Source organism: Perca flavescens, chromosome 12, assembly GCF_004354835.1.
Source record: "Perca flavescens isolate YP-PL-M2 chromosome 12, PFLA_1.0, whole genome shotgun sequence".
NCBI lineage: Eukaryota > Metazoa > Chordata > Actinopteri > Perciformes > Percidae > Perca > Perca flavescens.
In genome coordinates, this window is record NC_041342.1 from 20,775,993 (window position 1) to 20,800,159 (window position 24,167).

The 24,167-nt window shown below is 41.8% G+C and overlaps 1 protein-coding gene across 8 annotated transcripts in view; it reads left to right on the plus strand.

The window, feature by feature from the left end:
• Positions 1 to 24,167, plus strand: part of LOC114564867 (receptor-type tyrosine-protein phosphatase mu) — a 165,208-nt gene that overhangs the window by 113,445 nt on the left and 27,596 nt on the right. For 6 of the 8 annotated variants that reach the window (XR_003693855.1, XM_028592482.1, XM_028592486.1 and 3 more), the window contains 7 exons: positions 7,210 to 7,457; positions 9,336 to 9,416; positions 10,085 to 10,111; positions 13,013 to 13,206; positions 17,361 to 17,448; positions 18,453 to 18,529; positions 23,153 to 23,189. Coding sequence is in view for 7 of the 8 variants with exons in the window: in XM_028592482.1 (XP_028448283.1) it covers positions 7,210 to 7,457; positions 9,336 to 9,416; positions 10,085 to 10,111; positions 13,013 to 13,206; positions 17,361 to 17,448; positions 18,453 to 18,529; positions 23,153 to 23,189 (752 nt within the window). In the remaining variant the exon portion in view is untranslated. The remainder of the gene's footprint in view (positions 1 to 7,209; positions 7,458 to 9,335; positions 9,417 to 10,084; positions 10,112 to 13,012; positions 13,207 to 17,360; positions 17,449 to 18,452; positions 18,530 to 23,152; positions 23,190 to 24,167) is intronic. The other 2 variants (XM_028592487.1, XM_028592489.1) reach the window with 1 other exon arrangement.

The window sequence follows — 24,167 nt, forward strand, 5'->3', positions numbered from 1 at the left end:
TTCTGCCCAGACTCAAAGTTCACGGGGGTTGCCAGGCTGAGACCGCAGCATTCACAACAATGTAGCTAACGGTAGATGCTGGCTATATTGATAGTCATAAAGCCCGTGCTCACGCGGAGCTCTGTAATCAACTGACAGACACACTTTTTCGGCTTAAAATTACAGTATGAACCGCTAAAAACACAACAACCTCACGGTCCTCTCCACACGCCAGTCAGGCACACTTCCTCGGCTTAGAATTACAATACGAAATGCTAAAAATACCACTACCTTGCCGACGGAACACACTTCATTGGCTTAGAATTATGGCAACAATCGCTAAACACACTGCAAACTCACAGTCCTCTCTTTCCAATTTACAGCCCCCCTCTCGTGGCTTAAAATAACTCACTGTTGTCGGCTCCAGCCGCTAAACTACACGTTGTAAACAGCCATGGGTTGCTTGCCTGGTCCTCCGGGTAACGTTAGCATGGCGGCGTTAGCCAGGACCAGTCGGGACTTTACTGGCTATGTCTCAATTGTTTTGGCGAGTAACCAACTCGGTTACTCTAGCTATATAATTCAATGTAAGTACACAAATGTTGAAATGACAAAAAATGCCCATCCCTAGTAGCTGTGATAAATTAGCCTGAAGCTAATGCTTACCTGTTCAGGAGAAAATAAGCCAACTCTGCGTCCTTTTGGGATCTAAGCTGTCTCCATCTTTCAAATACATCTCCAATATTTACCAGGGGTTGTTACGTCTCTGGTCACGCAACTGTTAGAAACATGCTGTTTTTTTTTTTTGTCATGTAGAATCTATCTCCGTTGATCCTGTACGTTTGTTTGTTGCTTTCATGGCTGTACTACCGTTACAGCTGTAGCGCCGCTGGGTTTACGTTTTACAGGTATATCTGGCAACCCGCCTGGCTGTCAAACTGGGCCGTTGATAACAACACACAGATCAAAACATAAACATAAATTCCGTCACGGAATGTAAATTTCAAAAAGAAAAAATACTGACATTAGCATTGTTGTCAGAAAAGATAGTATTTCAGTTTAACATGTTTCCTTAATATCTGATGAGGCATTGGTGTCATTTTTGGATTTATTACAGTACAAATATTACATATTGGACCTTTAATTTAATTTTAATTTAATTTAAAATGGATGAGGCCACACAGTTAGCTAGTGGGGTCTTGGAGGCCTCCTAGAAGTCGGAGGCCCCGGGCCCCGGGCACCGGCCCAATCGGCCCGGTGGTAAATCCGGCCTTGCACGTGACGCGTTCGTCCAATCAGCTGCCGGTTTTCATTTTTGGGGGCGACAATACAGATTAGCGCCGCCTGCTGTTATGGAGACGTATTACGTCTCGTCGCTTTGGTGTGTTCTGAGGCACATTTTTGACCAACTCGAGTAGACTGATCAGTCCAACTGCCTTTTCTGCAGAGGGTCGGCCGTCTGGTCTGTGTGTCTGGGCCTTAAAATGTTGCATAAACCAAAGTTTATATTAACAAATCAATAATAGACTGCTTTCTTAAGATGCTCTCCTCTGAAGTTATCATCTGCAGTTCTGCTGACATCCTTGTTGCCAGCTATGAGATTACAACACCTCTATGATTGATGAAACCCATTAATGCTCTCAAGCATTCATCAAAGTCTTTTAAAAGCATGAGAACATCCTGCAGTCGCCAAAATATGCACTTTGGGTACATTGCCAGAGGTGGCTGCGGGGGCTACCACGCAACACAACATCAGTCAGAGGGCTCATTAGGGATGCAGTTACATGTGTGATCAAATATATGATCGTTCTTTAATCAGGTGGCCGTACCGGCCGCAGTGTCTACCGCTGCTGGGTAAAAGAGACAGATCAATGGCATAGGGCAAGGGTTGCGATTGGGTCTTTATTCCCGTGAGAGTTAAATTCATCCATCAAGCAGCAGGCATGTTAAAAACAAGCACACGTACTGTAGCACTGAGTGACTGATTTGTCAGGCTTGTCCAGTGCTCCTCAAACCTCAGGTATGTGATCTGACTCTGTAGATGTCTAATTAACCAATATATGTTCTTCGTCTTGTAGAATAACATTAAACTAATCTCTGAGTGGAAAACCTATAAAAGTTTCATGTGGATTAAACTGCAAGACAGAAAATAGTGATTTTTATTAAGTATAAGGCTTTAGTGTATTTAAAAGTTACCCATTATACAGATATGTATTGTAAGTCCTGTATTTTAATGTCCCTTGATGGCCTGAATACAATTTGACTTGTTTTTTTGCTACCCTTATGGGTGTTTGAAATTATAACATTTTGAAGACATGTTTGCACAAAATATCTACTCATGAATCTAGTCTATAAATATCGGTGTTTTGCTTGATGTTACCCTCTGCTGTTTTATGATATCAGATCATAAAATACAATTTCATCCAGGAGAAACCAGTTCCATTTCCATTTGGCAGGTGGTCACTTATAACATAAATCCCTGATGGTGTGATGAGTGCATACATTTTATTGAGTGACCCTGATGGTAAACAAACCACCTGTATGCCACTTACTGTGCCGTAATTTACTAAACTCTTGCAGTGATGTATCAAAAAAATGCTTAAAATGCCTCCTTTTTTTTTTTTTTTTTTTTTTTACTGAAAACACACAGACATATAAATCATCATTCATGGGGCGCCTACTAAACGTACCATGTATAACACAATGTGCTCAGGGCAAACACCTTCATTAAACCTTACAAGCCGAACATGCAGCAAGAATCACATTAATTGGTACAAGCCTTGCAGATTTTTGCACCTACGAGCTCTGAATGTTGATGAGGAAGGGGCAAGAGGAAGAGCAGTTTAAGCAGGGTGAAGGGATGTCATGCATGGAATGATGAAGTTTCAGTGCATAAATTTTAACGTGTCATTTACAAAGCATCCATCTGTCACGGTTTGGCACTATACACAGTTGCTTTCATCAGTTACTAACTTAACTGCGCCATTGAAATAGTTAATAATTTTTTTTTTTTTTGGGGACTTCTGGTATAGAGCATAAATGTGTATTCTTGTGACACTAAGATGTGGACATTCATTTCACATTGTCTTGTATTGTAATGTATCTGTAATATTTGTGTCCCTGTACTATTTTTCTTTATGGGGACATAAATAAATGGTTAAGTGTGTGTGTGTGTGTGTGTGTGTGTGTGTGTGTGTGTGTGTGTGTGTGTGTGTGTGTGTGTGTGTGTGTGTGTGTGTGTGTGTGTGTGTGTGTGTGTTTAAGAGTGCCTGTAGGCGTAGTCAAGGCCAGGTTTGTCAGGTTTGTTGTTGAAATGATGAAAAAGGACATTTTGTAGTTTTAAAAGCTTTTTTTTTTTACATTTAGGTTTCAGTAAATACAATGAATATACTTAAGCTAGCATAATGTAGGAACAAGGTGACTAGAGACAAAAAACAAATCAAAGATTCATGTTCAACACTGTATAGGAAATTTAGAGGCATAACACCCACAAAATAGTACTTTAACAGCAAATTGTAGCAAAATGTTATCATCATAAAGGTAACACTATATGTTATTTACAACATTACAAGTTGAGGCTTTTTCTTTAACAACATATGAACATTTTTGAGAATGTAATCACTGCTACTTTAAAATCCCAAATAATTGAACCCACCTACACTGTGCCTCCTCATATATTTCATACTTCATAGTTTGAAACGTGTACATCTATTAAATGCAGTAAATGTAATGTTACATTCTTCTAATGTACTCCTTCAGTGCAGTTTTTTTAGTACAATTTATTCCCGTCTTTGGATAGATGAGGAGCCAAACAAAAAATGAAGATTTATGAAGGGCAATCTTCATTTTATCGTTTGTTTTAAAAAATCAATCAAGCAATCAAGTTAGCAGAAAAATAGTATTGTGCGTCATTAAGTCTGCATTCAGAAATCATAGTTTCTGCGGTTTCTCCTGATAAGGTAAATTGATAGCTAAAGGAATGGATAGATTGAAATATGATGGGTGGACAGGCAACCTCCTGGAAAAAATTTATTAAAGTTAGAGAGAAGTTTGAATTGAGACACAGTGCAAACAACTACTAAAATGCCCCCACTGTGTGAATCAAAGACGCTTCTGTTGCCCCTCCCAGCTGCACGTCAGTCATCTAACACGCACACGGACACACACGCTCATGCACTGCAAATGTGTGTGGATCGTCTAATGAAGCTTTCTTTGTCCCAATGTCACAAGGTTTAGGCTGCTCCAGCACCAAAATAAGGCCCACCATGCTGAGCTCGAGGTTTTGAAGCTCTTGTTTTAGAAGTCACAGCGGCTTCTCCTCCCACAGAACAGAGATCTGGCAAAGACACACAGACATACAAGTCATGCAGCTTCCTTTTGGTTGTAGCTGAACTCATGGAGTTAGGAGCTCTGCTCCCTTAGATCCCAGATACACCACGCCTGTCATGTACAGAACTGGAGACAATCCCTCTAATGAGAGTTGCTTAATATAGTCACCTGGAGTGTTTGCTCTGTCTTTACTTCTACAAACACCTCTGCCATCTGTCAGTTTTGTCCCCCTTCATACACACATTCACTGCTTTTCAAAGAAATGTCATTTAATTGTCGGGCATGCCTGTAAGCAATCGGTCCTATAAAGAAATGTTGGGATCTTTCCACGTGCAGCTTTATGCTATCGGAGGATAGGATAAATGGTCACATCCTTCAAGATGCACAAACCCTCTACTGTACACTTCCTCGTACTATTTCTGTCAGCACATCAGACACTGTAATATAGTCATCTATCATTATATTTTCCCCTCTTACAAATGAGGCGAAAATAGTATGCCAATTAATCTTCATCCAACACCCATGGTGCCTTCCAAATATCCCAGTATTACTGGTGCTTTTTTCATTTTGGGACTGATGTCTGTGCAGCCTTGTTTATCTCCAACGCTCGTTCTCCAGTCCAGGAAAGCAGAAATCCAAGTCCTAACAGACGCAGAAATAAGAACAGTGATACAGTATTAAAACCTGGATTATAGTGGTTCTTAATGGGCTTCTCCATGAGTGCACACACAGTGCCAAATCAGTCTTAATATTGCCTGGGGTGCATCCAGCTCCCTCTCCCCTCCTCACTCCTTCCTATTACAATATGAAGCTATAACGTAAAAAAAGATTGCCATTTTGTTCCCGACTCTAATTGCAGATTAAAGACAAAAAGTGAGTCCGGCAGATGAAAATGTCACTACTTTGTCACTTTGCTTTCTGAGAAACGGATCCACTATTAGACTCACGTCGCGGCCTTCAGAGCAAATGACTGTTTGAAGGCAGCGGGGGCCTGTTGCCATATGGCACCAGACAGCGTCAAAATTGAATAAACAGAGGAGATTTGCGAAAACAAAGCAGCAGGAGTGCATCATTAGAGCGCAGTTGTCCATGAGAGAGACTGCAATTCAAATAGGCAGAGGGGTCACACAGAGAGTAACAAAGTGCGAGGATCAGTGTGAGGGCTGCCATAGTTAATTCTTACACCGCTCGTTCCCCTCCAGCTACAGAGCAGCATCAGATATGGCTGTATCTTACAGTACAGTATGTTCCCGCTCAAGCTGTTTGACATTTTACTATTGTGAAACTTCTGTGGAAATATACGAGGTTTAACTCCTCAGAGTGATAATGTAATGCATTATTTATCACTATGGGGACATTTTCTTATGCAAGTGGCTCCTACCTCTGGGAGGTCAGAGGTGAAGTTTAGAACGGCACCCCTTTAGAGATTCAGAGTCTTACTTAGGACACTTCAGGGTCAGGGGTTTGGAATAATACAGGGAAACTGTTTTGAACTCAAAATTAACTTTTCAAATCTTTGAGGTTTCTTTTTTGTTGCATGTTTATTCAGTGAGAATGCAGAAGTTTAACAAACTTTTGTTGCAGCCAGTGCTTTCCTCAGTGGTTTTCACGCTCCAACTTCTTTTAAGAACAATGAAAACAAGTTAAAGGCTGTCATGGAAATGTTGCACTTACAGTCCTACTTTCAGGCTATAATGTTCCGATTTTTATGAAAATGTTTAAAAAAAGATGTTGATTCAACTTTATGGTCATGTTGGCTTCACGTAGCAGTTTATGGTGCTGTTGAGTTGTATTATTGCATTATACATTTAGTCCACCCCATTTATATCAATGAGAGTAGACTAAATATTGGTTAAAGAAAACACACTACAGACAAAATGCACACACACACACACACACACACACACACACACACACACACACACACACACACACACACACACACACACACACACACACACACATACCCCACATCAAGATCCTGTGTACATGAACATCTTGTGTTGTGCATGTTTTTCTTTTTAGAATAAGCTGATTAGGTTTGACATTGTGTTGTAAAATGCTTTTTACACACACACTGACTAAAACAGCGGTTATCAGCCTACTGTCTGTAGGAGCAGTAGCTGCTCCAGAGCCTGGGGCCACAACAGAAGCTCATGACCCTTGGATGTGTGTTTGAACAGGGACAAACCGCAAGCCCTGGTTGCAAAAGCTTAAAGTCTCTCCTGATGTGTATATACAGTGTGTATGTATACACACACACACACACACAGGGTTAATAGTACATGAATTTATACAATGGCCTGATGGTGGACAGCTTTAATGGTAATAGGTAAAATCTGTCAGCTGCTTTTACATAAGGTGTGTGTGTGTGTGTGTGTGTGTGTGTGTGTGTGTGTGTGTGTGTGTGTGTGTGTGTGTGTGTGTGTGTGTGTGTGTGTGTGTGTGTGTGTGTGTGTGTGTGTGTGTGTGTGTTCTCGCTATACGTTCACTCCGTACACAATCCTTCAATGGTGTTTGATCAGGAACAGATTGCTTATAGGCTCCAGCACATCAACTCAAAGTAGGTCAATAAAAGCAGGTGGACTGTTTCAGTTCACAACTCTCATTCTTCTGCCCCCAAATACTATAGCTAATTTTAAATCCTCAGGGCCCCTGATGTATTTGGGTTAGGGTGTCACACCTTTCCCATTCTCAAGGATTTATATTGCACTGCTCGAAAAAGCATCTGGAGCCTAATAAAACCAAACGTGACCACAACCCAGGGCACATTAGCTCAGCCATCTCATTACATCTATGAGTCATCGCTACCAGCATCATATCATATATCGGATCAATTCAAGTGCAGTCATTGTTGCCTTTGTCTGATTGATTGTTTTTATTTCTTCCCATCTATAATAGGAAATTGGCCAAGAAGCGTAAGGAGACACTGAATAGCACCCGCCAGGAGATGACAGTGATGGTCAACTCCATGGACAAGAGCTACACGGAGCAGGGTACCAACTGTGACGAGGCGCTGTCCTTCATGGACACACACAACCACACGCTGAACACCCGCAGCGAGTGTGCGCTCACACTCAACGGCCGCAGCGAGTGTGCCCTCACTCTCAACGGCCGCAGCGAGTGTGCCCTCACCCTCAACGGGCGAGGTGAGATGGCCCTGCATCTGCTTACCTGCCTTTTTACAGTCACACACACACCGAGCATCATGGAAGCAATTTATTTGGTTCAGTCAGGTGAGAAAGATATCAGACTTGGCTGCACAGGAAATATTCTCACTGGGACAACCTAACAATGTGATTCACCAAGTGAACTGTGGATTTAGGAAAACTTCAATCTTTGTATAAAATCCTCCATTTGCAGTGTCAAATATCTGTCATTGCTTTTAAGTTAGGTCTGGAATCATATTTGTTTTGACTCCCCTTTCAAAAAATCTCTAAATTTGCTGAACAATGGCGCAGTGACCGTATGACTTTTTCTTATTACCATGATAAAGATGTTTTTTTTTCTCCCTTTTTTTTGTCATTTACCACATCCAGTTTCATAAATTAGTGTTGAAAATGGATTTTTAATGAACTGTCTCGGTCTCTTTGTTTCTTAAGTTTTTCCTTGATCTAACTGAGACTTTATTCAGCCAGTGCAAATGATTTGACAGTAATTTTGTAGCTTTTGAAAAACTACCCGTTGTTACCAGAGCTCAGTTTAACAGAATTTACTTTCATTTGACAGCAAAGACTTTGATATGGTTTTGAGAAATATTTTGATCTTGTTTAGTTTGTTCTTCAACGGGAGATTGATCCCTCTTCACAAGCACTCACGTTGTTTTTTTTTTTTTGTTTTTTTACATATTCCCTTTTTAATTTTCTTTTGGTTCTATAATTATTTTTTGTTAAATCAACTAAAAGTAAAATAAAGTCAGCAATATTACTAATTTACTGTCAGGATGTTGCTGATACCAACACCATACTATAGTTGTAATAGTTGCGTGAATACTTGTTAATAGCCTGTAGGGAGTCTTGTATTGTGATCAATAATCAAGGCTGCTTGAAATCCCCAACCTGACCTCAAAGCTCACCAGTAAACATGAACCATCTGTGAAGTCTTTTGACAGGTTGCTACCCTCAGATCCCTTCTGTTTCCAATTCAAGGAGGAAACACACAACAAATACTAGATGTGCTCTGGCGCAATAACCTATTAATGTTCTCAGTCCCAGGTTAAACGTAATACTTTGTTGATGGACAGCTCAGCTAAATCTCCGCCCAGGGTTTGACCTGGTATAATCCCAGTCAAAACCATCAGATTAAAACTCCACAGCAGCTTCTGTCTCCACACCCCTGCAGGGGATGAGCCCCAAAGATGCCCTGACCTTGATTAACTGTCTGTTAGTGTGGAGGTTCAAATCTGGCCCTCTGTCTGCCAGCGCAAATGATTTAAATGCATTACTTTTTTTACTCCGCCTTATCAGTGTAATGCCTTCAATACTGTACCTAAGCCCTCTCACGCTCTCCATGACCTTACATGGCTGTCAATCGTGTCATTTGGGCTCAAAACATCACCGTTGACAGATTATAGTCCTGAACATACTGCAACCCAAACCCCATTAGCATGGCAATTGGCTGTGTTGCTGTTGCATGAAGAGTCCCTTTTCTGTTAGGAGAGAAGATGACAAACATTTACTATATTGCCCATATTGGTATTGCTCTACTCTGGTACTTTAACAGTAGTAATGGGAAGTGGCTTAGCGCATTTACTAAGTATTTAGTTTTAATATACTTCAACTGTACTTTGTACTCTGATATTTCTGCTGCCACCACTATAAAGTGAAAGTCAGTGGAATTTTGTTTGTGTGCTAACAGATAACATTTACCATAGGGTAAGTGAGACAACATGATGTAATGATAATGTAATGGTGTTATTTTTCAATTGCTATTTTTTCCTGTAAGGGAAGGTTCTGAGTGCTACCTCCAGTACTAAGCAATGCTGGACTATTGATTGCCTTGTGTTATGTTCTTTTCTTCATATCTAGCTGGATCATCACCCTCTTCCTTCACGCTGCCTAAAGCCAACACTCTCAGTACTTCAATCCCCACCAACTCCTACTACCCAGGTAAACATACACTGTATTTCCTCACCCGAATCCTGTATGTCAACCGAGAAGTGTTTATGTATAGAAGCAGTGATGCCGAGTGAAACAGGAAGGTGTGAAATTCAGTCATCATGAAACCTGCAAAAGTGTCAGGATAGATTAATAAGAGACAATATTTCCAAAGAAGTATTAATTAGTTTTATGTTCTTGGTAATGCCTTTTTTTTTATGTAATATACATACGATTAAAGTAATGTGTGGTATGAATGAATTTAAGTGCTTTAAAAATTAGAAAACAATTTCACAAATGAGAAGGTCGATAAATTGACTTTAGATGGGTTTACACCCTGCTACATCTCTGGTTATAACAGTGTTTTAAATCACTTTGCCAAGATGGAATTTATCTGTTCAATTATGACTTCAATTTCTCCAAATAATTTGCATAATTGTATGTCTTCTGTAATCAGATCACAGCTCATTGATTAGATGGAGTAAAGGGCAGCTAGGTTTATAATCAATTAGCTTTTCTGGAAAATATAAGTTTCTTGTTATGCTGCTTGGCAAGAAACCAACAAACTGTCCATTATTGTTTTGTTATTGTTTTTTTGGTGGATTTATCTTTGCTTCTTTTATTAACTGCAACTATCTTTCCTCCTCCAACTTCTGCACTTGTTATGGGGGTATGAGCAGATCCCTTTGTGCCAACTGCTATCTTAGGTGAGACACATTTTCTTTTCCCATTGCTGTTGATTATTTATTTTTATTTCTACGTTGAAGAAAATTACAGTGCATTACATTCATAAGATGACTGTTTAAAGACAAAACCGTGACGACACAAAAGCACAGATTTTGCTTTTTCCATTTTTGGTTTGGTTGGCTCTTTTACTAAGGTTGGCTTCCTCACCTTCATACCTGCCTGCTGCTTCTCCCGCCCTCTTCCTCCTCTCCCCCTACCTTCCCCACTCTATCCTCCCCTCCCTCCCCGTCAAACAAGGGGCTCTCCTGGGCTGAGGCTGTCTTCACTCCATCCCATCCGCATTGCGTGTCGTGCGTGTGATGTCACATACGTGTTTGACCTCTCATATGCATGGACAGACATGTGGACTGGATGTGGGGGGAGTGTCTAAGGGGGGGCAATGGGGGGGGCAGTTCGCCTCAAGGCTACAGTGTGCTGAAGCCATAGCAGCTGCACTGAGACACAAACAAATATTAAACAGTGTGAGAGGGAGACGGAAAAATGCTCTTTCTTGGCCCCTCTCACTAAGAATTTCAAAAACGTTCGGTTAGCTGTGCTGCCCTCCCCTTCCTCCCCTCTCTCCTCACTACACATCTAACTTCCCTTCCTCCCTCCCTCCAAAACAACAACCTTTTCTATTATTCTTTTTAATGTCGCTCCCCCTGCCTTTGGCTAACTGCTAGTGACCTACTTGTTTTTGTTTTTGTTTTGCCAGTGTTTATTCATTCTGTTCAATGATAAAATAGAATTATAAAAAAGCATTTTGTTCTTCTGTTAATTATTACTGGCTTTGTTGAATATGCACAGCAGCCCAAAGTGCAGCATCTTAAACGAGCAGATGCTTTTTATACCAGCGGAGCACATAATGTAGCTACTAAGTGGGGCACTAGAAATGTAATAAATTAATACTCAAGGCCAAGAAGAAACATGCAATAAGCAACTCTACTCCAGCTTCACCACAAGCACCATAACTGCATTTACAAGTACATAACTTTTTCTCTCACACAAGAGCAACTTAAAGCAGTGTCTTTCATCATCACTGTTGTGATGGCTGCTTATGTTAGTTCCACATTTAATGAAGCATGAAACAATTAACATGAAATTACCACAGCCAGAAAAGGTTACATGCTTTCAGTTGTGACACACTCAGTCACAGCATTGTTTCATCTGTTGAGGTTAATGATTAAAACAGATTAGATCATAGAGGATTGGTAATGTCTTTTATTTTATCACAACTTCCTATTTAAAAAAGAAAGAGGCATAAATACAGGTGTCACAACTAGCACATGCAAATCTAGTTCTAACAATTGGAGAAAGAAATTCAAAATGTCAGAATACTCACAGTATTGGCATCATTCAAATATGCAAGTCACAGATTTGAAACCGCTTGTTCCAAAGACGACCAGTATTTCACTATTATTTTCTCCCTTGAAATCCATGACTTCCTTGTTTTGTTCTTTTACTTTTGTCTTGCACTGTTGAACTTGCCCCATCCATCCACTCAACATCCCCCCTTGACTAGGCTTTCTACCTAGGCAGTCTGGACTGAGATGGCATGTGATCTTGCCCTATAGCGTAGCTCTAGAACACTCTACTGTAACAGGTACTCATGCTGTATTGTTGCTTATCCCCTCTCTCCTCTCTCTTCTCCTCTCTTTCTCTTTACATACATAACCTCTTATGTATCTGCTATCTAAAAAGTGCCCATTAATGGTAAGTTTTCCAAGTGGGCCCTGGGTTGGGGGAAGGAGGTGGTGTTTACTCAGAAAGCAAGCCGAAAGTGAGAGGCTGCTTCTGACATGGGCATTTATTGCATGACCAGTTGACATGTTAGCATCTCACCACCCTCTGTACCGTGCCACCAAGCCACCATTAGCCTAGCATGGTCAAAGTACATACAGTGCCCCATGGCAGCATCACCCCATGCATTTTCCTACCATATCCGCTTCACTCCTAGCTTTGATTTATTTATTTTTTTTTGGGGAAGAACGGGTGGCAGGGGTTGAATCCACGCTGTGTTTGTGTGATGCTTCTGACGGTGCCTGCTCCGACATGCTCACTGTGGCCCACCACACCCCCCTCACATCCTCCTCTTCCTCCTCCTCCTCCCATGTTTCTGGACACCCTCCATTGTCCACTGGCTCCCCACAGCATCTGTGCCTCATGTCTGCCACTGACTGGATTACAGTATGAAAAAGCTGGAATGGACTCTGACTCTCAATATGAGCTGCATCTCAAACCAGCAAACTGTACTGCCATTAAAAAAAAAAAAAAGTCAACTTGTTGTTTTACAGCATCTTCATGTGGATTTTTACGACCGCTCTATACGGTTTCTTGCAGTTGAGGGCCGCTGACTCCTTTTATTCTGACAGTAGCCATATTAATTGCTAATAGTTGAAGTGCCTCGTATTAAAGGGCCTCGTATTTTAATGGCTATAGGCTGCCAAATAGTACAGTAGGCCTGTAATATTAAATATTTTCCAGCCACACACTGAGACAGATGGACCTGAACCTTCCCACCACATGACTCATCCTATTACTTAATGATGTTGTGTTGTTGTGACCATCCATAACAAACAGATTACTAGTTGAGAGTTGTTTGTCAATCTGGAGGGTGGTGACATAATGCTAAACAGTAAATGAGATAATGTGCCATCTGTTAATAGGAACAGTTGTACCTGAGATATGAACTGGCAGAAGAGGGACAACGCCTAGGCAACCAAACTTCCCCTTTTATGTTAATTAACCACTGCCATTTGCTGCTTCCAACGTTATGTCACCCATATGTATCTGATAACAATATACTGATAGATCATGCAACGCTAGCTCCTACTTCTCCCTCCTGACCTGCTCTGGCCTGTCCCTGTTTTTGTGTCCCACAGATGAGAGCCAGAACATGGGCAGCGACACCAGCAGTCTGGTGCAGTCGCATACTCACTCCCTGAGGAAGCGGGAGCCGGTCGATGTGCCGTACCAGACGGGCCAGCTGCACCCGGCGATCCGCGTGGCGGACCTCCTTCAGCACATCACCCAGATGAAGTGCGCCGAGGGTTACGGCTTCAAGGAGGAGTACGAGGTAGGACGCAACCCAGCTGTCATCCCCCACTATAAAGGTTGCAAACACAAATAAAGCCTGGTTGATAGACTTGTAACATTTCCATGGAGATTCTTAAGTGGAAATGTTTATCAGTCTAATACAAGACTTCATCTGTGTCATGGTGTACAATCCCATGTCTTTTTCTCTGTATCCATCTCTCCATTTCTGTCTGTCTCTCTCTCTGTTTTGCACCGCACAGCGCAACTGTTTTGTCTCTCCCCAGATGCACTTTTATGATAAATTGTTAATGTACCCCGTCTCAGTGTGTTTACGGTGTGATTCTTTTTGTTGTTCATCTGTTCCTTGTTGTTTGCAGCGATTGTGCACTGCGTGCATGTGTTGTGTGCATGTGTCAAATGCTGCTGTCCCAGTACCCCTTGAAGACCTAGCTGTAGACCCCCCCCCCCACCCCACACACACACACACACACACAGTGTAAGAAACAGCTAACTGTGTGTTAGCCATGTCCCCTCCTTTATTTGAATCGGGTCCGATTAGGCTCCGGCAGCCTGCTGCTCTCTAAAGACTGTTGTCACACAACAGCATTCGGAATCTGACACCATGCCTCTCGCTGACACCAAAACAAAAGATTTTGCCCCAGAAGAGCATCACTCTCATTTCCTCTCATTAGTGCGGGAGGCTGGCAGGGCTTGGCGGCACTCCAGCATCCTCACTGTCCCTCAGCACCACACCAGCCAGCCTCATCTCACCCCGATGCCACGTTGTAACAGACTGTCTTTAAGCTTTACTTTTTAAAGCCTTGAAACAGCTCGTCCGTATCACTCCACACTGGCCCTTTTCACTGGTAGTATTTTTACTTTTTTATTTTTACATCGTCTGTCTTTCTTTATCACCTTCCCCCATCCTCACCTTCTCTTTTTTAACTTGCATCACATATTTTTGTTCACCCTCTGAACGTATCCCCTGTACCTCCTTATGTCCTCTCTTGCTTCATCTCTTTTTCTGTTACTTATCTCCACTTCCCGCATTCTTTCCTTGCTTTCCTCTCTCTCTCTCTCTCTCTTCCTCTCCCTACCTGCTTAGTTCTACTATGTGTGGGCTGGATTTATCAGTAATTAACTCCCAACTTCCCCCTCACGACAGCAGGATTAAATAATGCAGCCTCCCATTGCTACCTGCAGCATCAGATCATTGAGGGTCTGAAGTTCTTTGAGCTGCCCTCCGGGCCTAATCCATTATGGATAAAGGTGTTTTGGGTTCACGCGGCCGGCATTGCATGGGCGCATAAGAGTCAATCAAAAGGAAGCAACGCCACAGCGAATGATTGGAACCCGTCCCCCTTACCCTGTTGTCACCTAGCTGTCCACAGCCTGTTGGGGAAAGAAAAAAAAAAGGCCTGGCGGATGCTTAAAGTGTGTAGCGGAGCTCATTCTCACTTGGCTAGAGCGATTCCATTGTATCTTGTGTTCTGCTGCTGTCTTCTCTATATCAATCTGTTTTAAGGTTAATGCCCTTTTTAATCGTTTATTATTGATGATGAGATTGGAGCCCAGTGCACCTCTAAACCTGTTGACTTACACTGTACTATATCTCTCTCTGACCCATGCTTCTTGTTATTCTTTACGTTAACTTTGGATCAGATAAACGAGGTAAGCCAATACTTTTGGTTATTTGTGAGTTTTTTATTAAACTTGTAGATGATATCACAAACCTGACAGATTGGTGCTTGTTGGCTATTTTTTAAGGCCCTGTGGGATTACATCATCTGACATATATGATTTAGTCTGAAAAGGGCATTTACCAACAGAAGCTATGCAAAGTTACCAAAGTATTTGACAGTCCGCAGATGATGAAATGTGTGATATAGTGATTTTTTTTTATTTTGTTTTATTTTACTTTTGTTACATCAAGTGTCACTGTGAAATGTTTTTTTTTTTCCATAATCAGAAACTGTGAGATCCATAAGTGCTCCACAACTTAATTCTAATGTTTCTTTATAAAGCTTTTTCAAAAGCATACCACACCAGTACAATGAAAAGAAAGAGCCAGAAGAACTCCAAACATTTTTTCTTATTTGAATAATTTGGATATCAATGACTCACACCAGCAATTTCTGACACTGTACTAGTTAATTACAAATTAAGGTGGGGGTCTAACCAATTTACAATTTGGACCAGCATTTGTAATTGGAAAATACCAGGATAAAGGGACAAAACACTTTGCACTCTCACGTTGTATACTGTGAAAAGCTTTATAATGCCATGTTTGATAGAAACTATAACAGCTTATTTGCTTGTCCACGTTGGCGCAGATTTTGTTAGTGAACTGTAAGCCGAATGTTATGCTGTCATTGTATTTCGCTTGTTTTCAGCTTGTTAAATGTGAAGGGCAATGTGTTGCATCTAGCTTACTGTGAGAATCCTGAAATTATATAGGCTCCAACCACAAATGAACACTGTTCGGTTTGAATGAGTCTTTTTTTTTTTTCAGTAAATGATTAATTTAGAAGCAAACCACTAGACGATTGTGCTTCATTGTGTTACCATCCTTTTGTCTTTTATCTTTTGCCATGGTGTGTATTTTATGCCAAGTTCTCTGTTGTCGCTTTACTATACGTAGGTTTTCCCATAGTGATTGTAAGCAGAGAAAGTACTGTGCTTTTGACTTACTTCCGTTAGTTACAGTTACTACCGTGCTGGGGCTGGAGTACAGCAGGTAGCCTGTAATTAAAAACACACCATGTTGGATCTGGACCAATGGGAATAATTTGAGAATGGTGGAAAAACTACCTGCAGATGAATTATAGTAAAGGACAACACTGACCTTTACTGCAAAATAGTTTTTACAGGTGGAGCCAGCCGTTGTTTTTCAACCACTGTCTGATGAATTTTAGGCAGCCAATTATTCCCAGTGTGGGTATATAGCCTTTAAATTGAAAGCCTTCATATATACTCTACCTCTTGGGACACTAACTACTTTATCACCATAATTTATTTTTCTATATTCAGGCTTTAAACAGCCTGAGGAATGAGACCACAGCATCTGAGACAGGCAGGGTCACTCCGTTTAAGAGAGAACTATTATAAAGTTGCCATGTAATGCCTTTCAGCTTGAACATGATTTGTCTTCAGATGCTTGATATTAGACCTGTATCCTTCAAAGTGACAGACAGAATGACATTGGCCCGTGCACTTACTCAAGACATACTGCCACCGGAGAAGAGGCCAATTTAATCCATCTCTGGGACATGCTTCCATCTTCACTGGAAGTATGTGACATAATTTTAGCATATTAAAGCTGTTTCTCAGTGAAATCACTAATCCTTAGGATTTAAAACGTCCTTGTTTGGTGTCAAAAGGCCTTTATTTGCCAGACAAACGGGCTGCTTCCTGCCTGTAGCACTGAGATGAATGAAACCATCAAGTCCTAGAGCAGTGATGATTGAAGACAATGCCTCCTGCTCTCTCAGACTAAAAGGAGCTCTCTAGAAAATCTGTTCAACCTCCGAATCTTTACTTGCAGATGGTCTGCATTTTAATGTAATAGCTGACATTGTAAATGTGCATTCACTGACTATCAAAAAGCCAGAACAATAAAATGTTTTTGCCCAGGCTAGTCTCCTTGGAGCCAACCCCGCCCTCCCCTGCTGAACAGCGGTGGACTGGCAGTGGAGATGTATTTTCATAATTTGGCTTAATTGTGCCTGGTGTGCCATCAGAATGGAAATCTCCCCAGCGAGAGATGATAAATATTTCATGAGGGTAATCTGAGCGGAGCAGTTTTGATCTGCAGACGATGAGCTGGCTTTATTTTTCCCCGCAACGGGCTGATTGAGTCCTTCAGATGAGGCAGACAGACAGCCGCTGCGGTGGCCCCACCCGGCAGAGCGGCGTAGGGGGAGAGTTTTGAGCGTGACACCCACTGCTTCTGCCCTAATGGCACTTGCTGTTTGACACAGCTCCCCAGGATCCACCACCCTCTCTGTGTTTCATATCTAATAATGATGTGAATATATCTCCCCCCGTGTCTTCCTTTCTATTGCCAATGTTCCCTTTCTTTTTTTTGTAGCGCTGAAAGAGGAAGACTGTGTTCTTTAGCCTGGTTATCATTTAGAGTGCTCGCACATGACACCATATTTCATCTCCCTCCCTCTCTGTTTTCTGTCTTTTCAGAGCTTTTTTGAAGGACAGTCTGCGCCATGGGACTCTGCCAAGAAGGATGAGAACCGCATGAAGAACCGATATGGGAATATTATTGCATGTGTGTACAAAGCACCTCCTGAGCACTCATGAATTTTTGTGTGCCGTTCCCATTCTTCTGGCTGATTTATTGGCCAGGCTTGTGACTCTGGATAACTATAAGCTGCTCAAACAGAGTTTTATTATCAGCCAACGAGAGCAGCTTTGACCTTTCCAATCTACTTTTATATTCATCTTTTCGCAGTGTCTTTTCAGTTATGAGAAATAAGCCGTGCGGCATATGGAACATAACATGTAGACTCTGCAATGTTTATAAAAATGTTGAATTTGATTTCACAATTAATGTCGACCATCTAAACTTGAGCGGCGATGCAAATTTGCCAATTAATGCTGATTGGACAGTTAATTTTAAGCCTCTTTAATCACCGCTGACACAGAAGAACCTTTGAGAAAGTTACTTTAACATAATATTGCTTAACGTAACAATGCAAATGATCTTAAATACCAAAAATTACAACAAATTCAATTTATTTGAATATGAACATAATCTAGAATCAATGCTGCATGGTTTTCATTTCACAAATGTATCTTAACATAATGCATGTCCTTATTCAAAATAATTGTACTGTGGACTAGCCTATTTTACAGTGTCCACAGTCTGTTCTCACCACATTCTCTCCACTGACCTTATTAACCATTATTTAAAGGTTTATAAAGTCTTTCATCGAGCAACTTTCATACACCTAAGGTCAATGAGTTCCAAAAATATGATTTTAGTTATAAGTTCTTGCTCCTAATTATAATCAAGGTATTAAACTGACAGCAGCACCATCATGTTTGTCATACAGGCTCAGTCACATGACAGCAGCCATTTATCAGCCATGCTGCATTTATACAACTCTGTTTTCATTTGTGCCCCGGCATGATGCCAGTCAGGTCACTACTCCATCATCACTTTCTGTTCCTCTGTTTTACTCTCCGTCCCTCTCCCGCTTTCCTTCTCATGATGCCCTCGTTAATATGATTAATTCAACACTGGTTTCTTCCTCTCTGCCTCTCTTCCAGATGATCACTCCCGTGTCAGGCTGCAGGCCCTGGAGGGGGAACAGAGCTCCGATTACATTAATGCAAATTACGTTGATGTAAGTACACACACCAGCCAGTGCCACCAACGCAAAGGTCACTGCGCTCTCTCTCGGGGAGAGAGAGGGCGCTGGTGCCGCCGTCCCAGGGGGCCTGAGGGACAGAGCAGCCCCTACTGCCTGCCCATCACATGCACACACAAAGACAGAACCAGTCTCTCACACACACCCACACACACACACACACACACACACACACACACAGTGCCTTTATATTCAACTTTAGAGGGCTGCTACTCTTTTCATTGGATAAATTAAGAGGACTGAAGATCAGAGGCTGACAGGGCTGGGAGAGAAAAGAGAAAACCAGCACACAGGGGATACTGAGGTTATAGTTTTGGATTTTGCTTTGAACAACAGCATGAACGCGTTGTGAAAACCAAAAATGAGAAGAAAAATGGGAGAAATTTCATGGATGATTAATGAGCAGAAAACGATTGATAAAACTGAAAAAAGAAAACAAGGTACACAGAGAGCACAATGCGGTGCCTTGAACATCACAAATAGAAGATTCAATAATTCCTCGTAACAAAAGTTCTCTTTTCTTTTCCTACAAGAAAATATTGCTGTCACAAAAGTGATTCATGTGAACATTTTCTGAATGGCTCTTTAGTCAAGGTTTGGTTTAGTGAATAGTGATCATGGTTAAAAGAAATCAACGTTGACTAGTTGGGCTCCAGTGTCAAAGTCTTTGCACGCTGGATGCAGAACCTCTGCGGAACGTCTCGGAGTCATTAGGTTTCCATTAAAGTCAATGTGTGTATTTCCACAGACTGCGGAACGTCTGCGTCCCTACTCCATCCCAGTTCCGTCCCAGTTCCGTCAGTCCGCAGCCCTCCGGAGCAGATACGCAGAGCTTCTATTTTTGACGGACGCCGGAGAGCTCCGCAGCAATTCAGCACACGGCAGATAGTGCGGGACAGGAAGTCGAGCACAGAAACAAAATAAATATCCGGTTAATTTTCTAAATAAAATACATCGTGCTCACGGCGGATCATATTTCCCTGCACTACACCTTGAAAACAGAGCTGTTTCCCCTCTACTCCTCTGGATGGAAACTAACTGTTGTTGGTTTTGTGGTTCTATTCTACGTGAATTCGTGAGAACTTGTGGGTCCTCGTGACTACAGCTGTTAGTCGTGGCCGCAGCTGTTTCGCAACAATATAGTATTGACGGACGGCAGAGCACGCAGCGGAGCCGGTCCGCAGTCGTTACGCATGCTGTGGAAATGGAGTAATCATCCACATCAATCTCCTCCCTGTAAAAACGTGTTCTTGTACACAAATAAATAGATTAAAAATAACGTGACAATTTCACAAACTGCCATGAGACAGTGTTGTATCTGCACAATCTTTTAATTGTCACGTCCGTTCATTTTAGGCAATTGAACAAGCAACCAATGTTGTCATTTTCTGCGGAGGTTGGTCTTGAGAAATTGCGGAGCTGTTTTTTCAGCCTCACTCTGCTTCACATCCACATGAGGCGGCTGCCTTCTCCTCGACTGTTAAATCTCGCGAACAGACTAGTGAATCAAGGTAGACGCAGCAGTTATCTGCAGAGGTTTTGTTATACGTCTAACCACCAGAGAGTACTTGCAGCAAAGCACTTACATGCACTCAAGTGACTTAGCATACCTTTACAGTAAGTAAAATTCATTAAAAAGTGGCGTGAGACATGCCTACAGTTGAAAACAGATCTAACCCACTTCAGCTCACACAATATAGAACCTCCTGATCTGACCTGCTATGCTGTTGATAGCAGTGTTAGTAGCAGGATGTGACCAATCACAGCAGCTCATTGGCCTCTTTGAGCAGATGCTTCTGCTCCATGTGTAAATGGCTTGGTGATGTACCTGACTCTCTAAGTGCTTTTCTGCTCAGGAGAGAACTCTCACTCAGTCTCCCATCTTCTCTTCCCCCGCCCCTCTAATGTGGTAATTTGTAATCTCTTGTTACGCCTTGAAACATAAATTCATAATGCAAGGTGTGCCACGGCAAATGCAGGGGGCTTAAATTATTTACCTTTCCCACTATTCAGTTTATGGCCCATTATGTTGCGAAAAGGGGCGCTGCAGAGAAGACTCTCACAATAGAGAGGGCCCCATTATAAGATAAGAATACACGCATATTAAAGAGAGCTCTGATTGAAAAGGATTTCCACTGCTCTGCCAGCTTCATTGAAAAACTACTTAGTAGAAATGCAGGCAGATGGGTAATGATGTTTTTGCTCTTCAGAAAGCTTTTTAACCCATCTAGAAGCCTGTCCTGCCCAATAAACTCTTATGTGTAGAACATTTCCCACAGTGTTTGTTATTGTACTCTATTATACCACCGATTATTTCGAGTCATGTACGAGTAAGCCGAGCCAGTGGGGTATGTTTCTTTTCTCTGCAGCCGATTGAGTATTTTCATAAGCATTTAGGAGGCAAGGAAATGTAGTGTAATAGCCTGTTGTCTGCAGAGTTGTGTTTGCATGTACAACACAAAGAGATTTGCTGGAGTCGTGCACTAAAATAACGGAGTAATATGCAGCACAGTGACCATGTGCACAGAAATGAAGTCGCTCAGGTACCTCTAACACGGTCTCCTAAAGATTACATTCATATACAGTACAACTAATTTGTATTCCCAAAACTAATTTTTTTAAATCAGCACTGAATGTATCTGCAAAATGTCAACACATTTTATTTGCCACTGCTGTAGCTACTACTGACAACTAAAGCACCCTGATTGACCTGCTGTTTGTGATAATTCACCAAACCCAATTTCAGTGAGAAATTTGCACGATGTAAATTTTGACACAGAGCCTTCTACAACAGTTCTTCCAAACTATTTTGGTTTGTGACTCCCTCACACCTCTATGTGCAACCCCTGGCACAGATCACAGTCAAGTGTTGACATGAGCCGTTTTCTTTTCTACTCAGATTGTTTAATTTGTTCATTCGTTGTGCATAACCACAAAGAATTGCAACAAATTACCACAAAATAACTGACGCACGATAAATTCGGGGCCCCTTTGGGTCTGGGGCCTGAGGGCAGTTTCTCACTTTGCCCTTTTAGTAATCCAGCCTTGCTCTTCCCTATGACTTCTGTGCATAAGAATGTTACACTTTGCCAGTGAACATAATAGAGGCAGCATTTATTTTCTCCAAATTGTATTTGGCAAAGCAAATAAGTAGTACATCAATGTATTTTGTACTGTAGGTTATAGGGTTGGTACCCCAGATTTGTAAACTGGGCTATCTAATCATATTCAGACTGAAAATACAAATCCATGCCCACAGGCAAAACTATTTAATGCTGCATATTTTAGACATTCTACATCCCACTGTCAGTGAACACAATTAAAGTAAATGATCATTGTAATAAGCAATATAGCAAAACACAAAGAGCATAACATATTTAATTTCCCTTTAGTAATTTACACATCCCTGGGAACAAAGCATGTTCAATTAATAATTTCAATATGGACATTTCTGCATTTATCTCCTTTGTGTTGATCATGAAGAAACACTCTTATGAGCCTCATGTAACATGCGTCTAAAAAGCCGCAAGTCCATTTATAGTAAGCTCTACTCACCTGACAGTGTCTGTCAGGGCCCTCCTTTCTTCCTGTCTCTCCCCCTCTAATCCGACGGCGTTCTGGGCCTCCACTTTACTTGACAGAACTTACATGAAAGCACAAACAAATCTCCTCCTCGGTCCAGAGATAAAGAAGTCATTAAAAATGGAGGACAGTTGAATGAGCTGAAAGAGCCCTGTGGATGAGAGAGAGAGTGTGGAAAATATCCTTTGTGTCTTTCTCCCTTCATTGGAAGAGCGTTAATCACAGTCCAAGTTAAATTGAATATGAGTGAGATAAGCAGAGCAGCAGGGGTGGGTAGGGGTTGGGGGGGAGAAGACAATCAAGAGGAAGGCAGGGCCGCGGAAGAGCCTTTAAGTCCTAATGTTTTGTTTCCTGCCTCGTATCTCCGGAGAGAAGACAAGGAATTGGACAAATAAAACTTGAAGGGATTAGAGTAATCCATGAGACTAGGGGCCTATTGTGAAGATCAGTGCTGTTAGTTGTATCTTGGGGATTATCAACACTTTGGCTGCTTACTCCAGAGGTGTGCTGCATGTAGTGTGTGTGACGGAGAGCGTTTTATGCATTTTGTATCCATCAGCATCCACTAGCTTTCAGTCATGTGCTTTCCTCCCTCAGTCAGATGTTGAAACAAAGAAGTCAATGGGCGTAGAGTAGCAAACAGCTGGCAGCCTGACTATGCACAGTGCTTCTTGAGAGCAGCGCACACAATTTTCAAACTATTCCTCTTAAGGTGGAACAACGGTGACAAAATTTTTTTTTTGCTGCAGAAACGCAACATCTCAAATAGCAACAGCTAATAACTGGGATTTCATACAGTTTAAGTCTGTTCTGTTCAGTGATGTATGTAAAGTGTACCGTACTGTAAGTTTGTGATTTTGGAAACTTGAGTTTGCATGGAAAGGTCAACCTGCATTGTCAGAAAATAGACTAAGTATCAAAGACTGTGTGTTTTCTGAGAGACATGGCCTCACCACAGCTGGTCTTTTACGAGTAGGAAGAAAGTGACTCTTCTCCCCCTTTCTTTCCTGTTTTCAGGGCTACCACAGGCCAAATCACTACATCGCCACACAAGGTAAGAATACAACTTGAAATTGCAAGGCACTCTGGGTTTGAATGAATGGGGCGGTGAGAATTAAAGGCTGTCTTGTTTGTTTGGGTGGAAGGGTGCGTGCAGGTGTTAGCGAATATCTCTCGGAACATCCCCATCGTTGTTTACATACGCTCTTGCAAACTCCTCTTTGATGCTCAGTCAAGTGTGTGTTTGGGGAATCTGGTACTGCTCGGTGCACACACACATTCACACACGCTGACACACACTCACGTACCTCTGAGCAAGCAGAACAGCATTCTTTCTCTCTCCTGCCTCTTCCCTCTTTCTTTCCATCGGTGGTGTGGGAGCGATTAATCAGGCAGTCTGGGAGAAAGCTGAATAAATAAATGGATTAGCTGACATGTACAGGCACATTTTGTCACTGTGTTAATCTGGCCGGCAGATTCGCAGGGCGAGGAGCACTTACCATGACCCAAGAGGTTAAGTCTGATTGATGGTTAATTGTTATGAATTTTGCGTCAAGAGCCTCACTCCCACACAACGGTGTGCATGGGGATTTTGCGTACCACTTTAGAGAGAAAAAAAAATCAGTGGAGGGGGAAAAGAAAAAGTAAGAGGCGTTTTTGCGAAGACGCCTTAATGGATTCACAATCTGCTTTGGCGGAGCTGGGAGTTGCATAATTACCTGTTTATTAGTGCATTGCCTCTCTTCCTCAGTGTCTCAATTAAAACAACCCTCTGCTTGCTCTTACTTCAGAAAGAGATGGCATACCAATCAGGCAGCGGCCGCTCAGTTTGTCGGTCTGTCTGCATGTATGCACAGCACCTGTTGTACACTGACCACTGAGTCAAACCTAACCGTCTGCCAAGTGCCGTCTCGCTCTCGCAGGGCTTCAGTTCACAAAAACAAGCCACTTTATAAGGCGCAGTCACCTCTGAAAGGATTTCAACTGGATTATTGTGACTTCTATAATTGCCCTATAGTCATTAAGAGCATTC